Here is a 22,091-nt window from a genome sequence, read left to right as displayed (position 1 = left end):
ATCCTCCTCATAACCTACAAAGCCCTCCATAACCTGGCCCCATCCTACCTGACCGACCTCCTCCACAGGCACACTCCCACCTGCACCCTCCGCTCTGCCGCTGCCAATCTCCTATCCCCCCACATCCGGACTAAACTCAGATCCTGGGGGGACAGGGCTTTCTCCATCGCTGCTCCCACCCTATGGAACTCACTACCCCAAACCGTTAGAGACTCCCCCACACTCACCACATTCAAAACATCGCTGAAGTCTCACCTGTTCAGTACTGCCTTCAACCACTGAAGGTCACCTCACCTTCTGTCTCCTTTCTCTGTTCATTTATTTATTTACTTATTTATCTATTTATTCATTTACCTATGTTCTCAAAATCTCTGTAAAGCGTCTTTGAGAATATGAAAAGCGCTATATAAATAAAATGCATTATTATTATTATAATTTTAGTATCTTGGAGAAGAACCAAATTTAAGAAAATCAAATTTTCTTTGTTTTCTAGGCCAATGCACAATTGATTCGAGAAGTTGATGTAGAAAAAGTAGCATCGTTCAGTAGTCCATACGTAAGTGCAATAAAGACTCTGTGGAATGATCCAGGAATACAAGAGTGTTATGACCGAAGGCGAGAATATCAACTGTCAGACTCTGCTAAATAGTAAGTACGTGACTTGTTCGGACTATCTTGGATTAAACCAGGATATGTGACCCTTTTAATTTAACCTATCAAAGAATATAATCTCTGAATGCTTTTAAAATAAAAAGGCATAAAATTGTACATTTATATATTTGCACATTTTTGGTCAGTTCTCGCATCATTCCAAAAGAAATTAATGTTTTATAGTGAAATCCAATCAGATCTGGAATTTTTTTAACCTGTACTGTTTCAAACTTACTTTCACTTAGCAGTAATTGGATTTTGCTACCAGGATCCATTAGTTCCCATATAAAACTTAAGTGATACAATTTGATTTTATCTTTGGATGGTCCTTGTGAAGAGTACAACTGTTAAGAAGATATGATATTCTAAAATGTTCCTTGTTGCTCATTGAGGAACAAGAGTAGAGAAGTTTGAATTCATTTTCTAAAATTTTCTTGTGCTTTCTTCCCATTTCCTTCAAATTCTACACATCCTTTCTATTTCCTGAAATGCTTGCTTCAGATGGAGCTTCATTGATTAATGAAGATTAACTTAAATAGTAATTAAACAACTTAAATTCTGCAGATGGTGGAATCTGGAACAAAAAAACAAACTGCTGGAGGAATTCAGCAGGTTAGACAGCACCAGTTGAAAGAAATGAAATTTTACGTTTTCAGTCAGATTGAAAGTGTGTAGGGTAGATAGCCAGTAAAAAAGGGGTCAGAGACACATGGTCAGGCACACAGTGTGGATCCAGATGAGGAGGAGTGGATTGATGGATGGAGTTAGACAGGGGAGTGAGGGGTAGAAATGACAGAGGCTGGGGCATGATTAGCGGAGGTAACCAGGGGCCGCAGACAGTAATTAGGCATTAGGTACACATGAGTATAGAATCATAGAGCATGGAAACAGGCCCTATGACCCAACTTGACCATGATGCCACATCTATACCTGTCCCTCCTGCCTGCGTTTGGCCCATATACCTCGAAGCCTTTCCTATCCATGTACCTGTCCAAATGTCTTTTAAATGTTGTTATACTATCTGCCTCAACTACCTCCTATAATAGCTTGTTCCATATGCCCACCACTCTTTCTGTGGAAAAAGATTCCCCTGAGGTTCCTATTAAATATTTCTCTTCTCGCCTTAAACCTATGTTCTCTGGTTCTTGATTCCCCTACTCTGGGTAAAGACTCTGTGCATCTACCCTACATATTCCACTTGTGATCATGTGGACATCTATAAGATCACCCCTCAGCCTTCTGCACTCCAAGGAATAAAGTCCTGGTCTGCTCTACCTTTCCCTGTAGCTCAGGCCCTTCAGTCCTGGCAACATCCTCTTAAATGTTATTTGCACTCTTTCCAGCTTAACATGTATATGATAGCAAGGTCACCAAAGCAGAACAACATACTCCAAATGTGGCCTCACCAATATCTTGTACAACTGTAATATAACATCCCACCTTCTATATGTAGGAAGGAACTGCACATACTGGTTTACTTCTATACTCAATGCTATATCCCAATTTCTATACTCAATAGTCTGCCTAATGAAGGCTAATTACCCGATCTACTTATGACGTCACTTTCAAGGAACCCTACTAAGGGTGTCAAGGGTTATGGGAAAAGACAGAAGAATGGGGTTGAGAGGGAAAGATAGATCAGCCATGTTTAAATGGTGGAGTAGACTCATTGGGCCAAATGACCTAATTCTGCTCCTATAACATGAACTATGTACCTGCACTGCTAGATCTCTCTGCTCTGCAGCACCCCCCAGAGTCCTGCCATTCACTGTTAAGATTCTGCCATGGTTTGAATTCCCAAAATGCAACACCTCACATTTATCTGCATTAAACTCCATTAACCATTCCTCAGCCCTACCACTTTCCCTACTGATCAAGATCCTGCAGTAATTTTTGATAACCATCTTCACTATTTACAATACCGCCCACTTTAGTGCAATCTACAAACTTGCTAATAATGCCTTGTACGTTCTCATCTAAATTGTTGATATAAACCACCAACCAGCAATGGGCCCAGCACCAATCCCTGAGGTACACCACTAGTCACAGGCCTCCAGTCCGAAAACAACCTTCTGCCAATCACCCTCTGCTTCCTTCTGCGAAGCTCATTTTCTATCCAGTCGACCAGTTCCCCCAGGATCTCGTGCAATCTAATCTTCCAGAGCAGCCTACCATGTGGAACCTTACCAAATGCCTTATAGATCCATAAATCTATTATGTCTCTGGCTCTGCCCTCATCAACAATTTTGGTTACATCTTCAAAAAAACTCAAATTAGACATGACCTCCCATGTACAATACAGGTGCTCCTCAACTTACGATGGGGTTACGTTCCGAGAAACCCATTGTAAACCGAAAATATCGTAAGTCGAAAAGCATTTAAAATCTCATTATAGGAATTAAGCCAACTAATACTATGAGTGTTCCTTAATTCTTCAAGAAGTGGAATTCCACTGTTGCCCAAATACCCAAATATTGTCAATGCAGAACCTATTTCATTGATTGCCTTTCTCATTCAGATTGATTTAGAGCAATAGTTTGAAATTGTTCTGCATTGCTGAGTATTATCCTTGCCCTTGGACTAAAAACTTGTGCTCTCAAGATCTTCTCTGTTGTGATGCAATGGTCACTCCATGTTAAAGAATTTGCATAAATGAAATGGGAGGATAACCTTGAAGGAGAGCCAGAGGAGGAGGATTTGCTAAATCTTAATTAAAAAAACAAATCTGAAAGGAAACAGAAACATCAGAAGGCTGTGGAGGCCAAGTCAATTGATATGTTTAAGGCAGAGATAGATAGATTCTTGATTAGTACGGGTGTCGGGGGTTATGGGGAGAAGGCAGGAGTATGGGGTTGAGAGGGAGATAGAGCAGCCATGATTGAATGATGGACTTAATGGGCCTAATGGCCTAATTCCTCCCCTATCACTTCTGAACTTATGAGATACAAGTGCTTTGTGGGCTCCATTTACTTGACACAGTATCTTCGAGGTAACTGCCAACTCTGGAGTTGGCAAATGTGACTCTTGTTAACCAATGTATGTGGATTCACAGTGCTGAGGGCCAACCCAATGTATAATGGAGAATTTTCTATGTAATTCTGAGATATAGGGAGATCACAGGAAGTATATATAATATAAGAAAATAACTGCAGATGCTGGTACAAATCGATTTATTCACAAAAAGCTGGAGTAACTCAGCAGGTCAGGCAGCATCTCGGGAGAGAAGGAATGGGTGATGTTTCGGGTCGAGACCCTTCTTCAGACTGATGTCGGGGGTGGGACAAAGGAAGGATATAGGTGGAGACAGGAAGATAGAGGGAGATCTGGGAAGGAGGAGGGGAAGGGAGGGACAGAGGAGCTATCTGAAGTTGGAGAAGTCGACGTTCATACCACCGGGCTGCAAACTGCCCAGGCGAAATATGAGGTGCTGCTCCTCCAATTTCCGGCGGGCCTCACTATGGCACTGGGGGAGGCCCATGACAGAGAGGTCAGACTGGGAATGGGAGGGGGAGTTAAAGTGCTGGGCCACCGGGAGATCACCGAGATCAGCGATCGCCGAGCCTGCGCGTGGTTTCGCCGATATAAATAAATTTCAGGAAGTATAGTTTGCCATCATATTTCTTAGGGAGAAGTATAGATCCCAAGGGAAGCATGTTGACAAATTCATCTTATGCTTTCATGTTTGTATTCATGCATTTATGCCCTTTTGCAGTTACCTTAGTGATTTGGAGCGTATATCAGATCCTGCCTATCTACCAACCCAACAAGATGTTCTTAGAGTTCGAATCCCAACAACAGGGATCATTGAATACCCGTTTGATTTGCAAAGCATCATCTTCAGGTTGGTGGTTTCTAAAGAATTTGTCGTTTTAATGTAATGCATTTATTTTGGGGGTAAATCTGGCTCATATCCATATCAATTTGTTTTAAATTCAAGGGTAATAAAAATTTAAATGAACTTAATGAAGTTCATATTTAGTTGTTTTGAAATATTGCTCTGAAAAGTTGTCTGCTGTGTGAGTAAGTAGGGCAAATATTACAAAAATGGGTCATTTGGTTTATCGTAGTGTTATTTTGGGTGCATCTCCACAAGGCATCATTTGTCAAACCGATAGGTTGACGGGTACTAAACACCTGGGACTAAATGAACTTGCAAAGATTTTTTTTCTTTTACAAAGACATTTACCATTTGAAGTTCCCTTATTCTTTGACTTCAATGCCCTTCATATATTAGTTTTGTCTGTATTTTTTTGAAAGCCACCTTGTCAGGGAAAGGTAGCAAGATCCACCATCTTCTGTAATCCTCTTTATAACGAAAATAGGTAAATAGCATTTGGAGATACAAGAAATTGTGCATGCTCAATTTTGACTAAAAAACTGTTGGAAGAATCTGGTTTATCCCTCCTTTTCCCTCCTTCCTGTCCTCTTCTACTTTTTTCCCTGCTGACTTTACATTTCACTCGTACTCTTTCTTAGTTAGCATCGTCCATCTGCCAAGAGATGATGGTGCGGCTTTGATGATCTCCCTTTTGGAGAGGGGAATGACATAATTTTGTCTCCTTTACACCTCTAGCCTTTGTCACTATCTCTACCCACCTGCCAATCTCCCACCTCACCTTTCATTTCCAAGGGTATGCCCCACCTCTCTCCCCTCCCATACTCCACCAGTCTAAAGAAGGGTCCCAACCAAAGCATCGTCTGTCCATTGCATCTGCAAATGCTGTCTGGCCCACTGTGTTCCTCCAGCAGTTTTTTGGCACTCTAAAGTCGTTTTGTAAATGATAGAATAGCACTAGAAAGAAGAAATGAAAGGTTCTTGAACTAAGCTTGGCTGTTTGAGAGCCTTAATTATGTCTTTCTGCTGTCTCTTTTCATACATAAAGTTTTTAAAAAAAACCTGATTCCTATTTTGTAATATAAAATGCAAATTATTTATGAAATGAAACACACAAATTACATCTTTAGAAGTGCCAAAACATTAATTAAATGACCATTAAATACCATGATGCTAAGTAAATTTTCTTTTACCATTTCAAGCTGACGGTCAGCATCATGTAAAATTATGCATTTTTCAATACTGCGTCATCCCTGTGCTTCCAAAGGTTTTGTTTACCATCTCGCCTCCTTGCTCCCACGCCAACCATTCTCTCTCTGTAGCACACCCTACCAAAATCTCCATCAGTCCCGTGCCCCACTTATCTTCCATGTGACGCTCAAGATCCATCGTATTTTTTGTCCTGCCTTTTGCTGTTTTTTCTTGGCATTGGGCAACCTATGATTGTCTACTCCTGAGTTGGTTACTCGGCATTGAGAAACCTGCCATAACTTGTCTGATCCATGTTTTAATCCATCACGTGGCAAAGTGCTTAGCCCTCCAGTTGATTTTTCCTTTGAAATGGAAAATCAATTTGGTACTCTTATCTCTGTTCTTCGCTCATATTTATGGCCTTCAAATTTCCCCTCCATGCTGACCCACAGATCAGTTAAACTCAAAGGATAACTTGCACTTTTGTATGACCTTTATGAATTGGGTAATAAATATTGGCCTTGTCAATAGCTTTTGCATTCAGTAAATCTACGAAAAATTGTTAGAAACATCCCAAGGCATTCATGTCCGAAGTGAACTTCTATCCAGCTGTATTTCTTCCAGTCTACATTCAGCATTCTTGCAGAGGAGAACTCAAGCATTGGTTGACTGCCGTGTGAAACATCAGCATTCAGTCTGCAAAAGTGATTCAGACGCCCTATTTACCACCATTGTAATTCTCCATCCCATTTTACTCTGACCTATGTGTGGTGTTACTGCATCATCATCCCTCTCTTTGGTTCTGCACTCCCCACCTTCCTCCTTCCTTCCTTATCAAATTCCACCTTTTGCACCCTATTGTCTTCACCACCTCCATCCTTGATTATTCTCTCTACCCCTCTCCTCCTCCACTTGACTCATCTATTTGCCTCACCCTGCTTTGATCCACCCATTACAAGCTCTTACCTCACCCCTTCCCCTTCCTCATCCTACCATCCCTCGACTCCATCAGTCTCAATAAGGATTCCGACCTGAAACGTTATCTGTAATTTCCTTCTATGGATGCTGCCTGACCCGCTGAGTTTCTCTATTAATTGATTTCTTGCTCAAGATTCTAGCATCTGCAATTTCTTTATGTCTCCATTTCATAAATCAACTTATACAAACAGTTTGAATATCTAGAACTAAATAGAATTTTTAGAGAAGTTCATCATTCATCCCAGCTGGCTAGGATGTTTCCTCCTTGCAAAGGTAAAATTGTAACTTGTTCTCATTGTCGTCAGATTTTTTTGCTACATCCGTTACCTACTCTCATCTTGAATGTAGATATAAGAGAAAAGGTTAATGTTTCAGGCCAGAAACCCTCTATCAGACGTGAAAGAGAGCACCAAGTTAAAGACAGAGAATGTGAGAGATGAGGTATGGTGGAATCAAAGGATCTTCCAGGTGTGCAGATTGTTAATAGATAAAAAGCACAGCATGAATAAACTGACCATCCTCCAATTGTCAGTCTACGACCAGTAGGGTAGTTTAAACATTGTTTCTTGGGCTTCAGTTGATCAATTTGTATCGACAACATAGCTGATGCCCAAATATAACATTGAAACTTTGTGGAAATGTGGGTAGTGATGACAAGGCAACGAAGTTTAGGAAGAATACAGACAAGGGATTCAACATGGCAGATGAAATACAATACTGCAACATTTTAAAAAAGAAATGAATATTTAGTGTAGATTAAAGATCGGGAAATGTTCACTTTAAAAGGAACAAAGGTGTTCTTGCACATAAGTCACTACTTTTGTATGGTTGCAGCAGTCAGTTATGAAGGTGAACGGCACATTGGCTTTTATTGCAGGATGATTTATTTATATGAATAAAGATGTCTTACTACAATGTTAAGGGGCCTTGGTATGATCATACTTGGAATATTGTTTGCAATTTTGGTCTCCTAACCCGAAAAAGATGTATTTGATGAAGAAGGAAGAGTCCCAAGGGTTCCCAGGTTCTGTGAGTGCACCATCTGGGAAAGTTAGAGTAGGCTAGTCCTCTATTCTCAAGATGTTTGAGAATAAGAGGTGGTATCATTCAAACGTCCTTTATTTTAAGTGTGATATTTGCAAGGAAGAAGTTTTCCTTATTACTGGGGAGTCAATCCCAAAATAAGAAGTAGTATAACAGTATAACAGTATAACAGAGCTTTATTTGTCATTCGGTACCGAGGTACCGAGGTACCGAACGAAACTACATAGCAGTCATACAAAAAAAGAACACAAGACACATAACCCCAACACAAACGTCCATCACAGTGACTCCAAACACCCCCTCACTGTGATGGAGGCAACAAAACTTCCACTCTCTTCCCCACGCCCACGGACAGACAGCTCGTCCCCGACCGACCCGCACAGTCCCCGCAAGGGGGTGGAAGTCCCCGCGGCCGAATCGCACCGGGTGCTGAAACGTCTCGCGGCCGAGCCGGGCGATGAAAGGCCCCGCGACCAAGCCTTGCGCAGCTAAGTCCCGTGGCCGAGCCGCACCGGGCGATGTTAAGTCCCGCGGCCGAGCCGCACCAGCGATGAAAAGTCCCGCGGCCGAGCAGCACCGGGCGATGTAAAGTCCCACGGCCGAGCCGCACCGGGCGATGTTAGGCCCCGCAGCCGAGCTGCACCGGGCACTGTTAAGTCCAGCGGCCAAGCCGCACCAGCGATGTAAAGTCTCGCGGCCAAGCCGCACCGGGCGATGTAAAGTCCAGCGGCCAAGCCGCACCGGGCGATGTAAAGTCCAGCGGCCGAGCCGCACCGGGCACTGTTAAGTCCAGCGGCCGAGCCGCACCGGGCACTGTTAAGTCCAGCGGCCGAGCCGCACCGGGCGATGTTAGGCCCCGCAGCCGAGCCGCACCCCGCGCCGTGGGGAAGAGAAAAGTTTCCCCCACCCCCCCCAACCCACACCACCACCCCCCACACATACACAACCAAAAAAAATACAAAAACCATCCCAACACCGACACACAACAAAAAAAAAAGGAAAAAGACGAACAGACTGCTAGCGAGCCGCTGCCGTTAGGCGCCGCCACTTCCGCTGATCCCCCCTCAGGTCATTTAGGTCAGAAATTAAAAATCTGTCACCTTAGACAGTGATGATTTTTTGAAATACAGTACCCAAAGGGCTACGGAAACTGGAATCTTCCTAAGAGATGTCAATAAATTTATTTTAAATGAATATGGCGATGGCATAGGAAAATTGAAGTGAAAAATGGCGATGATTTTTGTTGAATGGCAGAGCAGGCTAAAGGGCTGATTGGTCTATTTCTTCAGCACACTTTGTGTTTTCCTTTTAGAATGGTGGACGTTGGAGGTCAGAGGTCAGAAAGAAGGAAATGGATACATTGCTTTGAAAATGTGACATCGATCATGTTTTTAGTGGCACTTAGTGAATACGATCAGGTTCTAGTAGAATCTGATAATGAGGTATGTATATAATGAGCATATAAATTGGATTGGGGATCCAAATTTGTTGGCCATTGAAATGTAATACCATAGTATGTTGAATTTATTAAGTAGTGTGAAAAATGTAAAATAATGCTTGAATGCATATGAAAACACAAAGGATCATAGAAAACATTCCACTTCATGATTTTCCATGATGCGGAAGCCATATGATTTTCCATGATGCGGAAGCCATGTCACCTGTGTGCGAAAAGAAAAAGTAGTTTAACTTTTTATTCATTTATTTGCTTTTTCTTAAGCAAATTTCGTAAGCATATTTTATTCCGTAGTTCAAATTTTGGTTTGTGACCTGTGAATTCTGTTTTGGGAAATTTCCATATCCGAATGGGTGTATTGTGAGGTCACCTGCAGTATCGTGTACACTATTGAAACTTATTTTTTAAATGTCCATTTGTGCAATATTGTGCAATAGAAATTTAATATCAGTTTGTTACACATCATCATGATGATGAGCGGCCAAATGGAAGTGTAAGTAATGTTTGGAGCTTTCAGAATTTATCCAAATAAATTTCTTTGTAGAATCGTATGGAGGAGAGCAAAGCTCTATTTAGGACGATAATCACGTATCCATGGTTTCAAAACTCTTCAGTCATTCTCTTCCTAAATAAGAAGGATCTTCTGGAAGAAAAAATAATGTACTCCCATTTGGTTGACTATTTTCCAGAATTTGATGGTGAGTAATGTATTGTTGGGTATCATTTTTCTCTCGTGTTGCTTGGGTAAGTTGGGAAAGGGGGGTTTCAATGAGTGGTGGAGTACACAAAATGGCTTGAAGTGCTGGAATAACTCATCAGGTCAGGCAGCACCTTTGGAGAACATGAATAGGTGATATTTTGTGTGGAGATCCGTCTTCAGACTGATTATAGGGGGCGGGGGAGAAGAAAGACCCCTCTTCCAGCTTCCTTTCCCTCCCCCCTTCCGCAATCAGTCAGAAGAAGATTCTTGACCTGAAATATTACCTATCCATGTTCTCCAGATATGCTGCCCGACCTGAGTTACTCCAGCATTTTAACGCATTTTATATATTAATCAGCATCTGCAGTTCCTTGTTTCTACGAGAGGTGGAGTATTTTGAATTCAGTTGGCTTCCAATGATGTGAATACACAGCTCATGGGAATCAAAATAATACATTCAATGTTGCATAAACTATATTGTAGAACAGAAGCCATTGAATAGATGCTAACACTAAACTATGATGACACCATTTAACCATGTGTACTTATTTTAGTGGGAAAACCATTGCATTATTGTATCTATGCATGTAATTAAGACAGTCAGATATAGTTGTACCCACAACATCATCACTCGCCCCATAGAATCTGCTTTGACCTTTTAAGGAAAAGTTATTTGTTTTCATCTCTTGCCTCTTTTCCTACAATATTGTTTCAAGTATTAGAACCGGATGGAGGAAGACCTTGCACAAGGAGAGGAAGGAGGGAACCACGTGGCAGGATGCATGAGAAAAGAAAGGAATTATATGCATTAGAGGGAGGAGGATTGAAATGAGGGGAACACCGAAGGATTGTTCGCGGTGCATGTCCAACACTGATTAGAACTCCCAAAATACATCATGAACATCAAGATTAATTCCCATTTGCCATTGTAATCTCTAATTTAAAACTAAAGTGAGCAACCACATTCCTTTACCCATAGTAAGGAAGCTGGAAAATAGAGGGCATACAAGAACCTGCAGATGCTTGTTTATACATTAAGACACAGTGCTAGAGCACCTCAGCAGGTCAGGCAGCACCTCTGATGAACATGGATAGGTGACGTTTTGGGTTGAGACCCTTCAGATTTCAGCATAGGTTTAAGATGAGAAGGGAAAGATTTAAGAGGGACCTGAGGGGGGCACAGGATGGTGCAGTTGTGAAATGAGCTGCTAGAGCAACTGGTGGAGGCGGGTGCAATTAATACATTAAAAAAATACATGGAACAGGAACGTGGATAGGAAAGGTTTGATGGGATATGGGCTGGGCGCAGGCTTGGTTAAGCAGCTTGGTCAGCAAAGGCGAGTTGAGCCAAAGAGTATTTCTGTGCTCTGACTATTGAATTGCCTAGATATTTATTGAATCCATGACAAATTGTGACCTTTCATTGCAAAGGTTTTTCCTATGTCACATCTGTTACCATTAAAATCTGCGTGTTCTGGTTATTGACAATTCAGCTGATTTCAAAAGGTTTCAAAACTATTAAACAAATTGTAATTTTAAACGATTTAACCATCAGAATAATTTTATTCCTGAATTTGCATTAATTTATTAAACGCGGCACATCTTGATCTTGAACAACTCGAGCAGCATTTTGACTTAATATGGTTTATATGGCTGAACATGATGACTTGAATAATGATGGGTGCTGCTTCCACTCCTGCGGATAGCTGGCTCTTGCTCCCCTTTGTTAAAGACGTGTAGGATCTCTTTGTTCTTGTTAGAATAAAATTGGGTTCATCCTTGCACAAATCCCGGTTATACAGTACCCTCCATAATGTTTGGGACAAAGACCCATCATTTATTTATTTGTCTCTGTACTCCACAATTTGAGATTTGTAATAGAAAAAAATCATGTGGTTAAAGTGCACATTGTCAGATTTTAATAAAGGCCATTTTTATACATGTTGGTTTCACCATGTAGAAATGACAGCAGTGTTTATACATAGTCCCCCCATTTCAGGGCACCATAATGTTTGGGACACAGCAATGTCATGTAAATAAAAGTAGTCATGTTTAGTATTTTGTTGCATATACTTTGCATGCAATGACTGCTTGAAGTCTGTGATTCATGGACATCACCAGTTGCTGGGTGTCTTCTCTGGTGATGCTCTGCCAGGACTTTATTGCAGCCATCTTTAGCTTATGCTTGTTTTGAGGGCTGGTCCCCTTCAGTTTTCACTTCAGCATATAAAAGGCATGCTCAATTGGGTTCAGATCGGGTGATTGATGTGGCCACTCAAGAATTGACCATTTTTTAGCTTTGAAAAGCTCCTTTGTTGCTTTAGCAGTATGTTTGGGATCATTGTCTTGCTATAGAATGAACTGCCGGCCAATGAGTTTTGAGGCATTTGTTTGAACTTGAGCAGATAGGATGTGTCTATTCACTTCAGAATTCATTATGCTACCACCATCAGCAGTTGTATCATCAATGAAGATAAGTGAGCCAGTACCTTCAGCAGCCATACATGCCCAGGCCATAACACCCCCACCACCATGTTTCACAGGTGCGGTGGTATGCTTTGGATCTTGGGCAGTTCCTTCTCTCCTCCATAATTTGTTCTTGCCAACACTGATACAAGTTAATCTTCGTCTCATCTGTCCACAAGAACTTTTTCCAAAATTGTGGTTGCACTTTTAAGTACTTGGCAAACTGTAACCTGGCCATCCTATTTTTGCGACTATCCAGTGGTTTGCATCTTCCAGTGTAGCCTCTGTATTTCTGTTCATGAAGTCTTCTGTGGACAGTGGCTATTGACAAATCCACGCCTGACCTGTCGGACAGGTGTTTAGGGATTTTTCTTTATTATAGAATTCTTCTGTCTTCAGCGGTTGAGGTCTTCCTTGGCCTGCCAGTCCCTTTGTGATTAGTAAGCTCACCAGTGCTGTCTTTCTACTTAATGATGTTCCAAACAGTTGATTTTGGTAAGCCTAAGGTTTGGCTGATGTCTCTAACAGTTTTATTCTTTCTCAGTCTCATAATTACTATGTTGACTTTCATTGGCACAACTTTGGTCCTCATGTTGATAAACAGCAATAAAAGCTTTTAAGGGTGATGGAAAGACTGGAGGAAAGACAAGGTGCTTAGAGCTCTCTTATACCTGCATTAAGGAGGCAATTAAACACACCTGAGCAATTACAAACACTCGTGAAGCCATGTGTCCCAAACATTATGGTGCCCTGAAATGCGGGCTACATATAAACACAGCTGTAATTTCTGCATGGTGAAACCAAATTGTAACAAATTGGCCTTTATTAAAATCTGACACTGTGCACTTTAACCACATATAATTTTTTTCTATTACAAATCTCAAATTGTGGAGTACAGAGGCAAATAAATAAATGATGGGTCTTTGTCCCAAACATTATGGAGGGCACTGTAAGCTTTTCCCTAGTTCGTGACCAACTTGTAGTTCCTTTTCACTTTTTAATATTGGCATAATACTTATAAAAAGCAGTTGTTATAAAATATCTAAGCAATTCCACTGGTTTATAAAACTAGATTAATAAAGAGAAGCTTACAAGAAGCAGGAGACCTGAAACTTCAGCAGTGAGATTAGATGTTTCATGTATGGATTCATTGTTCTTTTTATGAGAAGCATTCTGTTAACATATTTCACAAGACTTAAATTTAATTAGTTTATTACTGCTGAGTGGGGGAGGGACAGAGAATTAACATAACCACATTATTGGTTCCTGAAATTACTTTTTGCTGTAATCTTTGAAATCACCATGTAGGAGGCAGTAGATGCCGTCATTTGGCAGTAGTGAATATTTAGTAATGCATGTTCTGTGTTTATTTTGGTCATTGCCCCCTGTGTATCATGCAGGTGTTGGTCACTTTAACTAAACTTGTTTGATTTTCACAGAAGACTTTAACTGTTTCTGATACTGTAGATGACTGAGAATCAGGGAAACGTTAATGTCATGAAATGCTATGTTGCCTGTCCTATTGATATTCTTTCACATTTCCACGTTGGCCAAAATGTTACTGGTATCCATTTTAATGCCGGAGAGTCAGGTCCCAACTATGCATCTGGTCTGCAGGAAAATCATCTGCATATAAGAAAGATGAATAGGTAAAATAGCTCAGCTTCCCATGATTGCAATATAAAAGCATTAGCAGTAATTTAATTGAGATTGAATTACTGAACCTACTAAATTTTAACAGACGCTTGAGGACAGGATAATGTCTGTCTCAAATCTCAGAACAACCATTTTTTTCTTCATAAAGTGGCAGACGTTACAATTGTGTTTATTTGTTTTCTTTTAGGCCCACAGAGAGATGCACAAGCTGCCAGAGAATTCATTCTGAAGATGTTTGTTGACCTGAATCCAGATAGTGATAAAATCATCTACTCTCACTTCACATGTGCCACAGACACGGAGAACATACGTTTTGTCTTTGCAGCCGTCAAAGATACGATCCTACAACTGAATCTGAAGGAGTACAACTTGGTCTGACCTGACCAAAGCAGCAAAGAAAGGAAATAAGAAAATTTAAACCATAATGATCGCAATTGTTATGATCTGTGAAGTTTGCAAACTGCTAATTGTCATCCTGGATACTTGTCTTTGTGCGTCCACGAGTTGTAGCTTTAAAAAAAAAACAGAAATGGTTTTATTCAACAATGCAGGGTGGGGAGGGACAGGTGACACAACATTTTTAATGTGCATCTTTTTTGGTGCCAATCGACATTTCCATTTTTTTTCAGATCACTTAATAACTAGCTGTATAACAGATAGTTGGCTTGAGCTACAATCTCTTTAATGCTTGTTCACACAAACAAATCGCAAGTGTTATTCCACTTGCCAAATCAAAATGCAATGCCACCCCTCTTGCTCTTTTGGTTATGCTGGCCATCTGCTGTCTGATCACAGATATACTCTGTGGTGCGAAGTGGTGATGTTTCAGAACTCTGTGACAGAAACCAGGTCATCACTTCCTTAATTGATGTACTGTTTCTGTTTTTTTTCCTGATCAATGAGAAAGTGTTGATACTGTGATTTATTTTTTGATTTTTTAAAAAATAAATTATTGATGTTATACATATAGTTTGCTACTTGCTGTACTTCAGCCATGGACTACAAAGTTGGGAGCTCATTAAGCAATAGCAGCTTGAGCAAATATCATGGGGAAAACTGGGGGTGGCGGGGGGAATTTGCTCATAGTTAGAAACCAGAGATGTGGAAATAATGATTACTTGGCAAACAAATGAAGCCAAATCTAGTATAAAGAAATGAGTGTATTTATCTAATTTATGGACCAGTATACTTAGGCTTAATTTCAGATTAGAATGTTTCTGTATGAATTGGTTTACAGATACTCACCTGTTGCCAAACTTTGATTTTTTTTACTGCTGTACACTACAGTGGCAGGTTATGGAGTTTTTTTTAGGATGACTTGCTAAACTAAAGTAAGTTGACAGTTTATGCTAAATTTAGCCGGATGAGGGTTTTTAAACCTTGAAAGTTTTTAATAGAAGGATAGTTTTATGCGGTCAGGTACTTTTTACAGAATCTTTTTTTAATAGGTGTATCAGGCCTGTTTGAAAAGAAAACCTCTGTTTTATAGGAATGCAGGTGCCAAGAAAGTTGCACTACACAGCTCTTAATTTGTGATTTATCTGTACAAAAGTTAAAGGATGGCTTTTATAAATGCTGCATAGTGCCATAACTATAACGTACCTTACATTTAAAAATTTTGACCTCGCCAAACGAATATTGAGACTACTTTGTAATATTGATCGTCAGTAGTCCTGATCTAAATGCTACATCTCAGTGGTGATTTGGTATAGCAGAATATGGCATGTTCAGAAGTATGTGTGGTTTTCAGTGCAGTTGAAAATGTATTTCTTCTGCATTCAGATCATTGTGCTGCTCCCTACTCAATGATAGTACAGTCAGTAAGTTTGAGCCTCCAAGTTGTAGTTCTTGATATCACCAATAGGAAATGCCCTGTCATTTGTTCTGAGTTTTGGCCAACATTCAACATTGTGGTGATTGATTTAATATACACATGGATCTTCTCACTAAAGCAACTGGGGTAGAATAAGATAGAGCAGCAAAGGCAGACAAGATATAACATTTTGCATTTTATTGTTTGACTATAATCCGACAAATGCTTTTTCAAATATTGCTGACTGTTCAGAAGTATAGCCGTAGGTAATAGATTTTGTGTATTTTTTAAATGGAATGCAGATTGATGATTCAGAGTTAAATAAATCTTATTATTTCAAAAATGGCCAAAAGTGTAATTTGGTAAACACGGAACTTGATAATATGGAATGAGTCATTGTGAGAATGCCATTGTAACTGCATAATTGTTTATCAATATTAATTTGTAAGATAGTGCAACATAGGCTGAAATGTTTGGTTGGCAGAAATGTGTTGAAACTGTTGACAGCAAAGATGTGTTTCTACAATCCCAAGTATTTTTTGGAAAAGTAATGATTGAGCGGAATATCTGGTAAAATGGATTATCTGGCATTTGTGCATGCTATATGTGGAGAATATTTAACTATCTGCAGTTATGCCAAATATAAACTTAACACCCCTTCTGAAAAGGGATTTTTTAAATAAACCTACCATATCTGAATGGTTGAGTAAAGAGAATAAAAGGGGGCATCATCGAATGTAAAGCTCCTCATGTGAATATCTCTTATGTTTCTACCCTTAGGATTTTTAAGGATTTTTAATAACACAGAGTTCAATTTTGGAGTTTGTAAATGTGAACGTAGTACATACAAGCATGCATTTGACTTAATTTAAAACACTTTCAACGTCAGTTTAGATTAATGATTGAAAGAGAAATTTGATTGATTTACCAAGCTCTTTATTCCTCTTTTCTCAATCTACTTAAGTTGCTGTTTAAAACAGTCAATTATTCTCTACACTACAAACCATTATTGAACACTCTAATGTCCTTCCAAAGTTCTCTGTTTTCTGTTTAGTTCCAGTTTTAATTAGCAATTTTATGATACAACATGAGATTTCCTTAATTCTTGTTTACATACATCTGGAATATTTTGACAGGACTAGACAGTGTCAAGGTGGGAGGGGAAGGGGGGAGGGAGGGGGTAATACTTTTGGATATGCAAGCAGAAGGAATTGCACTTCCTAACATTGACTGTGGATGAGAAAATAAGGAATCTGGATAGTGAAGTAGTGAGTGCCTTATCAAATCCTGAAATGTAAATTGCCTATAATGTGCACACTTCAGCCTTATTGCATAAGGCTAGAACAAAGATTTTTGTCCCTTGATCCTTCCTCTGTCCCTCCTTGTTTAACACTTGTATGAAATAATCCAATAAGTGCAAAATATATGTACTTCAGGAGTGGAATCAAATTGCCTCAATCCTTGACCGAAAAGCAGGAATGCGTCATGAGATTTAGGGAATATTGCATTTGCTGAATAAAGATTCAAAAATTGGTTTGTGAGCCTGACTCTAATATATAACAGTTATCATGGAGTAGAATAAAAGCTTTACTAAAACCATCTGGTATGATTTGTTTGCAGCAAAATTGCCACGATGAAAACTACACGCCTTCAGTTGAGAATATTCCACAGATACTTGTCCCACCATACATTTGTCCATTTTCTTCATTGATTATTTTACAAAAGCTTGTTAAATTTTAAGGGAGCTCCTCCCCCCACAATATCATTCCTTGTAATATCTCCCACTTCCTCAACATTCAGAAGGAATGATTTAGTTATCACAAAATGAGATATCATCTTTGTAGAGTGCTTTTTTTTGGCTCTAATGTTTTGGATGAATGTTACTATTATGTACAGTGGCATGCAACTCCAGAGAACTTCTACTGAGTGTCAGTGGTGCTGTTTAACTTTCAACTATTTTTGCATAATTAATTTCTTGAAGAGAAAACTAGCAAAATTCCAGAACTGAACTTTCTGTGCATGTAGCAATAAAATATAACATTTTAAAGTTGAGCTCGGTGGATAAACATAATTGGAATAACGTGATTTTAAGTAACACTACATTTTTTTAGATAAGAACGTCTGACCCCTAGTGTCTCAAGTCCCTTAGGAAGGAAAAACTGACTTTTAAATAGTTTGTTTACATAAATGGTGGATTTGATATTTGCAGAATGTGTAGCTATTGAACATTTACTCGTTAGCCAAGATAAACTAATTGAAAATTTCAAATGTTATATCACAGTGGAAATTCAATTCTATAATTTTCAAATATAACCTAAAGACCAATTTTCACTCCTAATATTCAACCATGTACAGCTTGTTTTGATTGTAAAGCTAACCAACTTGTGTACTTGAGATTTAATTCACTTTATACCCTATACAATATATATAAATAATTTATATATATATATATATTATATATATATATATAAAAATAAAAACACTACTATGAACATATTGAGTGATCTGTTATTGGCCCTGGGTTTGTGCAGTTTTTAGTTTTTTATGCATAACTTGTACACTTCATGTTGAGAATTTGGACCCATATTCAGAAAGGTTACACAATGCATGATGTTGATTCCAATTTACACTTTTTGCACTTTTACTTTTGTGAATATGGGCCTCAATGTGAAATGAAACAATTTTCCAAATTGAGGGTGGTAGTTAGATTTTTAAATTTTAACCCAGATTTGCAAAAGATTGTACAAAATGTAGCATATGCTTGCATACTACAGGAAGGCAAAAAAATGGGAAATGCCTGTATGTATTGTATTTAAACTGGGGAACCAAGCTTCAGTTGCAAATCTTTCTTTAGTTTCAGTTTGTTCCTTGAGGACTAGCAAGCTGCTTATAGCAAAGGCATATTGCATTTCAATCTTCCCAACTATCTGCTTTTTACAGTATTGATCAGTGTAGGTTATTTTTCCATGTTGCTTTCACTGTTTCAACCCTCTGCTTTTGGTTATATTCTGCAGATAGCTGGACATCCATGTGAGAATTCGGGGTTTGAATGACCATGCTAACCTTGATTTGTTGGGGTTGATCTTTATTGCATATTTAAAAGCCTCGATCAATCAGTAAAGGAAATGGTTTGTTATTTGCAAAAGGTATTTGAATGATCTTTGTATTTGGACCAGGGAGTAAATCCTAAAAAAGTCGTCTGGCACAGAAACGAGTTCTTTGCCCATTATGTTGGCATCAAGCATCCATTTACCGACTATGTTCTCCCTACACTTCTATCAACTTCCCATAGATTCTACCAGTTATCCACACTAATGGAGATTTACAGTGGCAATTAAACCACCAATCCGTATGTGTTTGGGATGTGGGAGGGAACTGGAGCATCTGGAGAAAATTCACAGAGTCACAGAGAACGTGCAAACTCCTGGGGCAGCACTGGAGATCAAGATTGAACCCAGGTTGCTGGAGCTGTGAGGCCATTACATTTGCAGGTATATATTCCTACAATGAAATCTGAAGTACAAGTTGTGTTTAAATTTGCTGATTCATTGTTGTAAATGGACTAAGTAGGTTTTTTGTTGGAGGGGCAAGTGGTAACGAAGGAGGGCAACCCTAACGAAGTGTGCTATTTATAAACCTATTTCGCACATAATTACTTTGCCTTTTTGTACTTTTATACCTTTTGTTGGATTACTAATGAGTCTGTCACAAACATAATTTTTAATGATTAATATGCCATAAAGATGATGTGGGAATGAAGAGAGAGTGCAGAAAGTGATGGTGAGATGAAAGATCAATCATAATCTTAATGAATAGCTGAATAGGTATGAGGGTCCCAATGGTCTATTCTTGCTTCTATTTCTCATGTTCTAAACAATTACTTCAAAGAAAAATTCATTGATTTGATTACCTACAGAACTTCTTAGAATAGGAAATGTTGGAAATACTTAGCAGGTAGGGTGGCATCTTCAATCTAATCTCTCCACACGTTGCCTGGGGTGAGTTTTTGCAGCATTTTCTGTTTTCATTTCAGATTTAAAGCACTGTAGTTTCTCTGTTGGAAGATTGTAAAACACCAACCCTCTCCTCCCCCACACAATCTTCATTCAAACAGGAGTGATGGCATGAATCGGTTTTCTTGTTTAATTCGATTGCATGACGATGTAATTACACGTTTTAAATAAGAGACCAATATTTCATTATGTATGCTTGATGGTAACATTTATAGTGTAACAATTGTTCTGTGGACAGGAAGGTAGCCTGGAGCTGGAGCTCCTTGTGCCCCTCCTTGTGCCCCAAATTCTCATGAGAATTTCACAAGGCAAGGATTGGCAATTCTGCAGCTGGCAATAAATGAAAGAAAGTATGAATTTGCTTGACCTACACATCTTGTCATGACCTTTGAGCAGTAGAATAAAGCCTACACCCATGTGCATTGAAGGGTAGAAACTGAAAAATCGTAGTGAGAATGGTGGAGAGATTTCACTATTTCTGCTCACTTGCTAATTGTCACCTTTCCACCAGATTTCCTCCTTTGTGGGCTTTTCTGGGTATTTTAACATCCATGTTGTCTGTATTCATGATATATTTCTCCCTTTCTGGCTAGATGGGATTCTGCATTGGTCTCTGATTAACAATTATTTTTATGGGTGGACCTAGCATCCATAGTGCAATTAAGAATGTTCAATTGAAGTTAGATGTTTAATATTGTTTCCATTGAGGCCTTTTGTACTGTGGATACTAGCATAAACTGTTACTATGTTCTCACTGGTGGAAAGTAAAAACGCAATGTGATCATAACATTCCAGCAGGTAATCCAGTGATAGTTAGTTGAGGGTGAGAGGAAAAATCTGATATTCTGTGCTATATTCTATTACAGTCATAGGAACAGAGTTTAAGAAAGCAATATGTCTGCATCTTTTAACAACATTTTATTGCCTGCATATCCCTGCACCATGAAGTTGAAATGTTAGCAGTTGCATATCATTTTGGCTAGCTGTTGATGAAGGGGCATCTGGAAGAGACTGTTTTGCACTCTCTGACAGCTTTCAATGGTGAAGGCAACTTTGATTGTTGTTGCAGAGCCATAATATACTGGGTTCATTCATCAAGCAAGGATGATTAGAAGATTTAAACTTTCCATTGCTGGTATTTTGCCAGGTGAACAGATAAAGCCCAATGCCGTATGGATTTGAAAGGGGAGGAATACTAAGCAGCAATCTTGCTTTGTATCAACATCGCAAATCATATAAGGCTGGCCATCTGATAATTATGGGCACTACAAATTCCATGAGGGCAAATAAAAGTCTGTTCAGTAGGGGAAATACAGTTTGAGCTGAAAAGTCATCTTTAGCTTCAGTAAGGTTGTGTATAGAATGAATATTATACCTGTAGATGTCCTACCTTCATGCAAAGTAACTGTTCTGTCATAGGTCTGGGATGTTGACATTTTATTATTCATTTGGTGGGATATACAAACTTAATACCTTGTTGTGTATTTCTATGCTTGTATCTTTTTGAAGAAAATTGAAGCATGGCAGCCATCGGCAGTGGTGTATTGAACTAAAATATGTATTACTGATCTTTCACAGAATTTTTTAAGTAAACCAAATGTAAATTATGTAGAATAATGAATTAAAGTGTGCCAAGTCCCTTCTTTGTAGTGCCAGACTCTCCAAGTGCCAATGTGGTGGAAATTTAGGTTGGACTTGTATATTAGGTCCTGTTAAAAGGAAACTTTAAACTATTTAAGAGCTATAACTGCTGTTTTTAAATTGTCATTTTAATGCATGTATTGATGTTTGGGGAGGGACACAGTTTTTGAAAAATAAAAAAAAATCTTGTATAATTCACCCAAGAAGGGTCTTACTGGTTATTAATACAGTATTTTTCGGCCATAATTTTGTAATAGTTTCATTTGACCTCTGTAGCTTGACTCTCATGGAAACATGAACTTGATTTTCATATCCTTATCCTGAAATCTCTGTTTTAAATTGGAATAAATTTTGTTCCTATATGGTTTGCACTTTGTCATTATTTTAATACAAATTACAGAGTATAATCCAGCAACACACAAGCATTTGTTGACTGCAAAGATATTAATGGATTTTCACCTGCTGTTTGTTGGCAGAGCGTTTGATAATTTTATGGGTCAATGAGAGGACATGCAGAGGTTTGATCAGGTGATTCAGCCTGATTTGCATTTGCCGCAGTTAGAGGTGCAAGTTCTCAGTGGGTGGCAATGGTTGTGAATTTGGTCCAGAATTTGGGAGTTGCCAGGAAGTTAAGTATATTGTTGAGC

At 39.1% G+C, this 22,091-nt stretch overlaps 1 protein-coding gene across 3 annotated transcripts in view; it reads left to right on the top strand.

The window, feature by feature from the left end:
* Nucleotides 1-21,783, top strand: part of LOC144607015 (guanine nucleotide-binding protein G(q) subunit alpha) — an 84,492-nt gene extending 62,709 nt beyond the window's left edge. For all 3 annotated transcript variants that reach the window (XM_078423550.1, XM_078423553.1, XM_078423554.1), the window contains exons 3-7: nucleotides 494-648; nucleotides 4,364-4,492; nucleotides 9,012-9,141; nucleotides 9,700-9,853; nucleotides 14,165-21,783. In XM_078423550.1, coding sequence (XP_078279676.1) covers nucleotides 494-648; nucleotides 4,364-4,492; nucleotides 9,012-9,141; nucleotides 9,700-9,853; nucleotides 14,165-14,355 — 759 coding nt within the window. In that variant the 3' untranslated portion in view covers nucleotides 14,356-21,783. The remainder of the gene's footprint in view (nucleotides 1-493; nucleotides 649-4,363; nucleotides 4,493-9,011; nucleotides 9,142-9,699; nucleotides 9,854-14,164) is intronic.
* The last annotated feature ends 308 nt before the right edge of the window (nucleotides 21,784-22,091 follow it).

This window comes from Rhinoraja longicauda, chromosome 28, assembly GCF_053455715.1.
Source record: "Rhinoraja longicauda isolate Sanriku21f chromosome 28, sRhiLon1.1, whole genome shotgun sequence".
In the NCBI taxonomy this organism is placed as follows: Eukaryota; Metazoa; Chordata; class Chondrichthyes; order Rajiformes; family Arhynchobatidae; genus Rhinoraja; species Rhinoraja longicauda.
The sequence above is the reverse complement of the archived record's forward strand: the minus strand, read 5'-3'. Positions and strand labels throughout refer to the sequence as shown.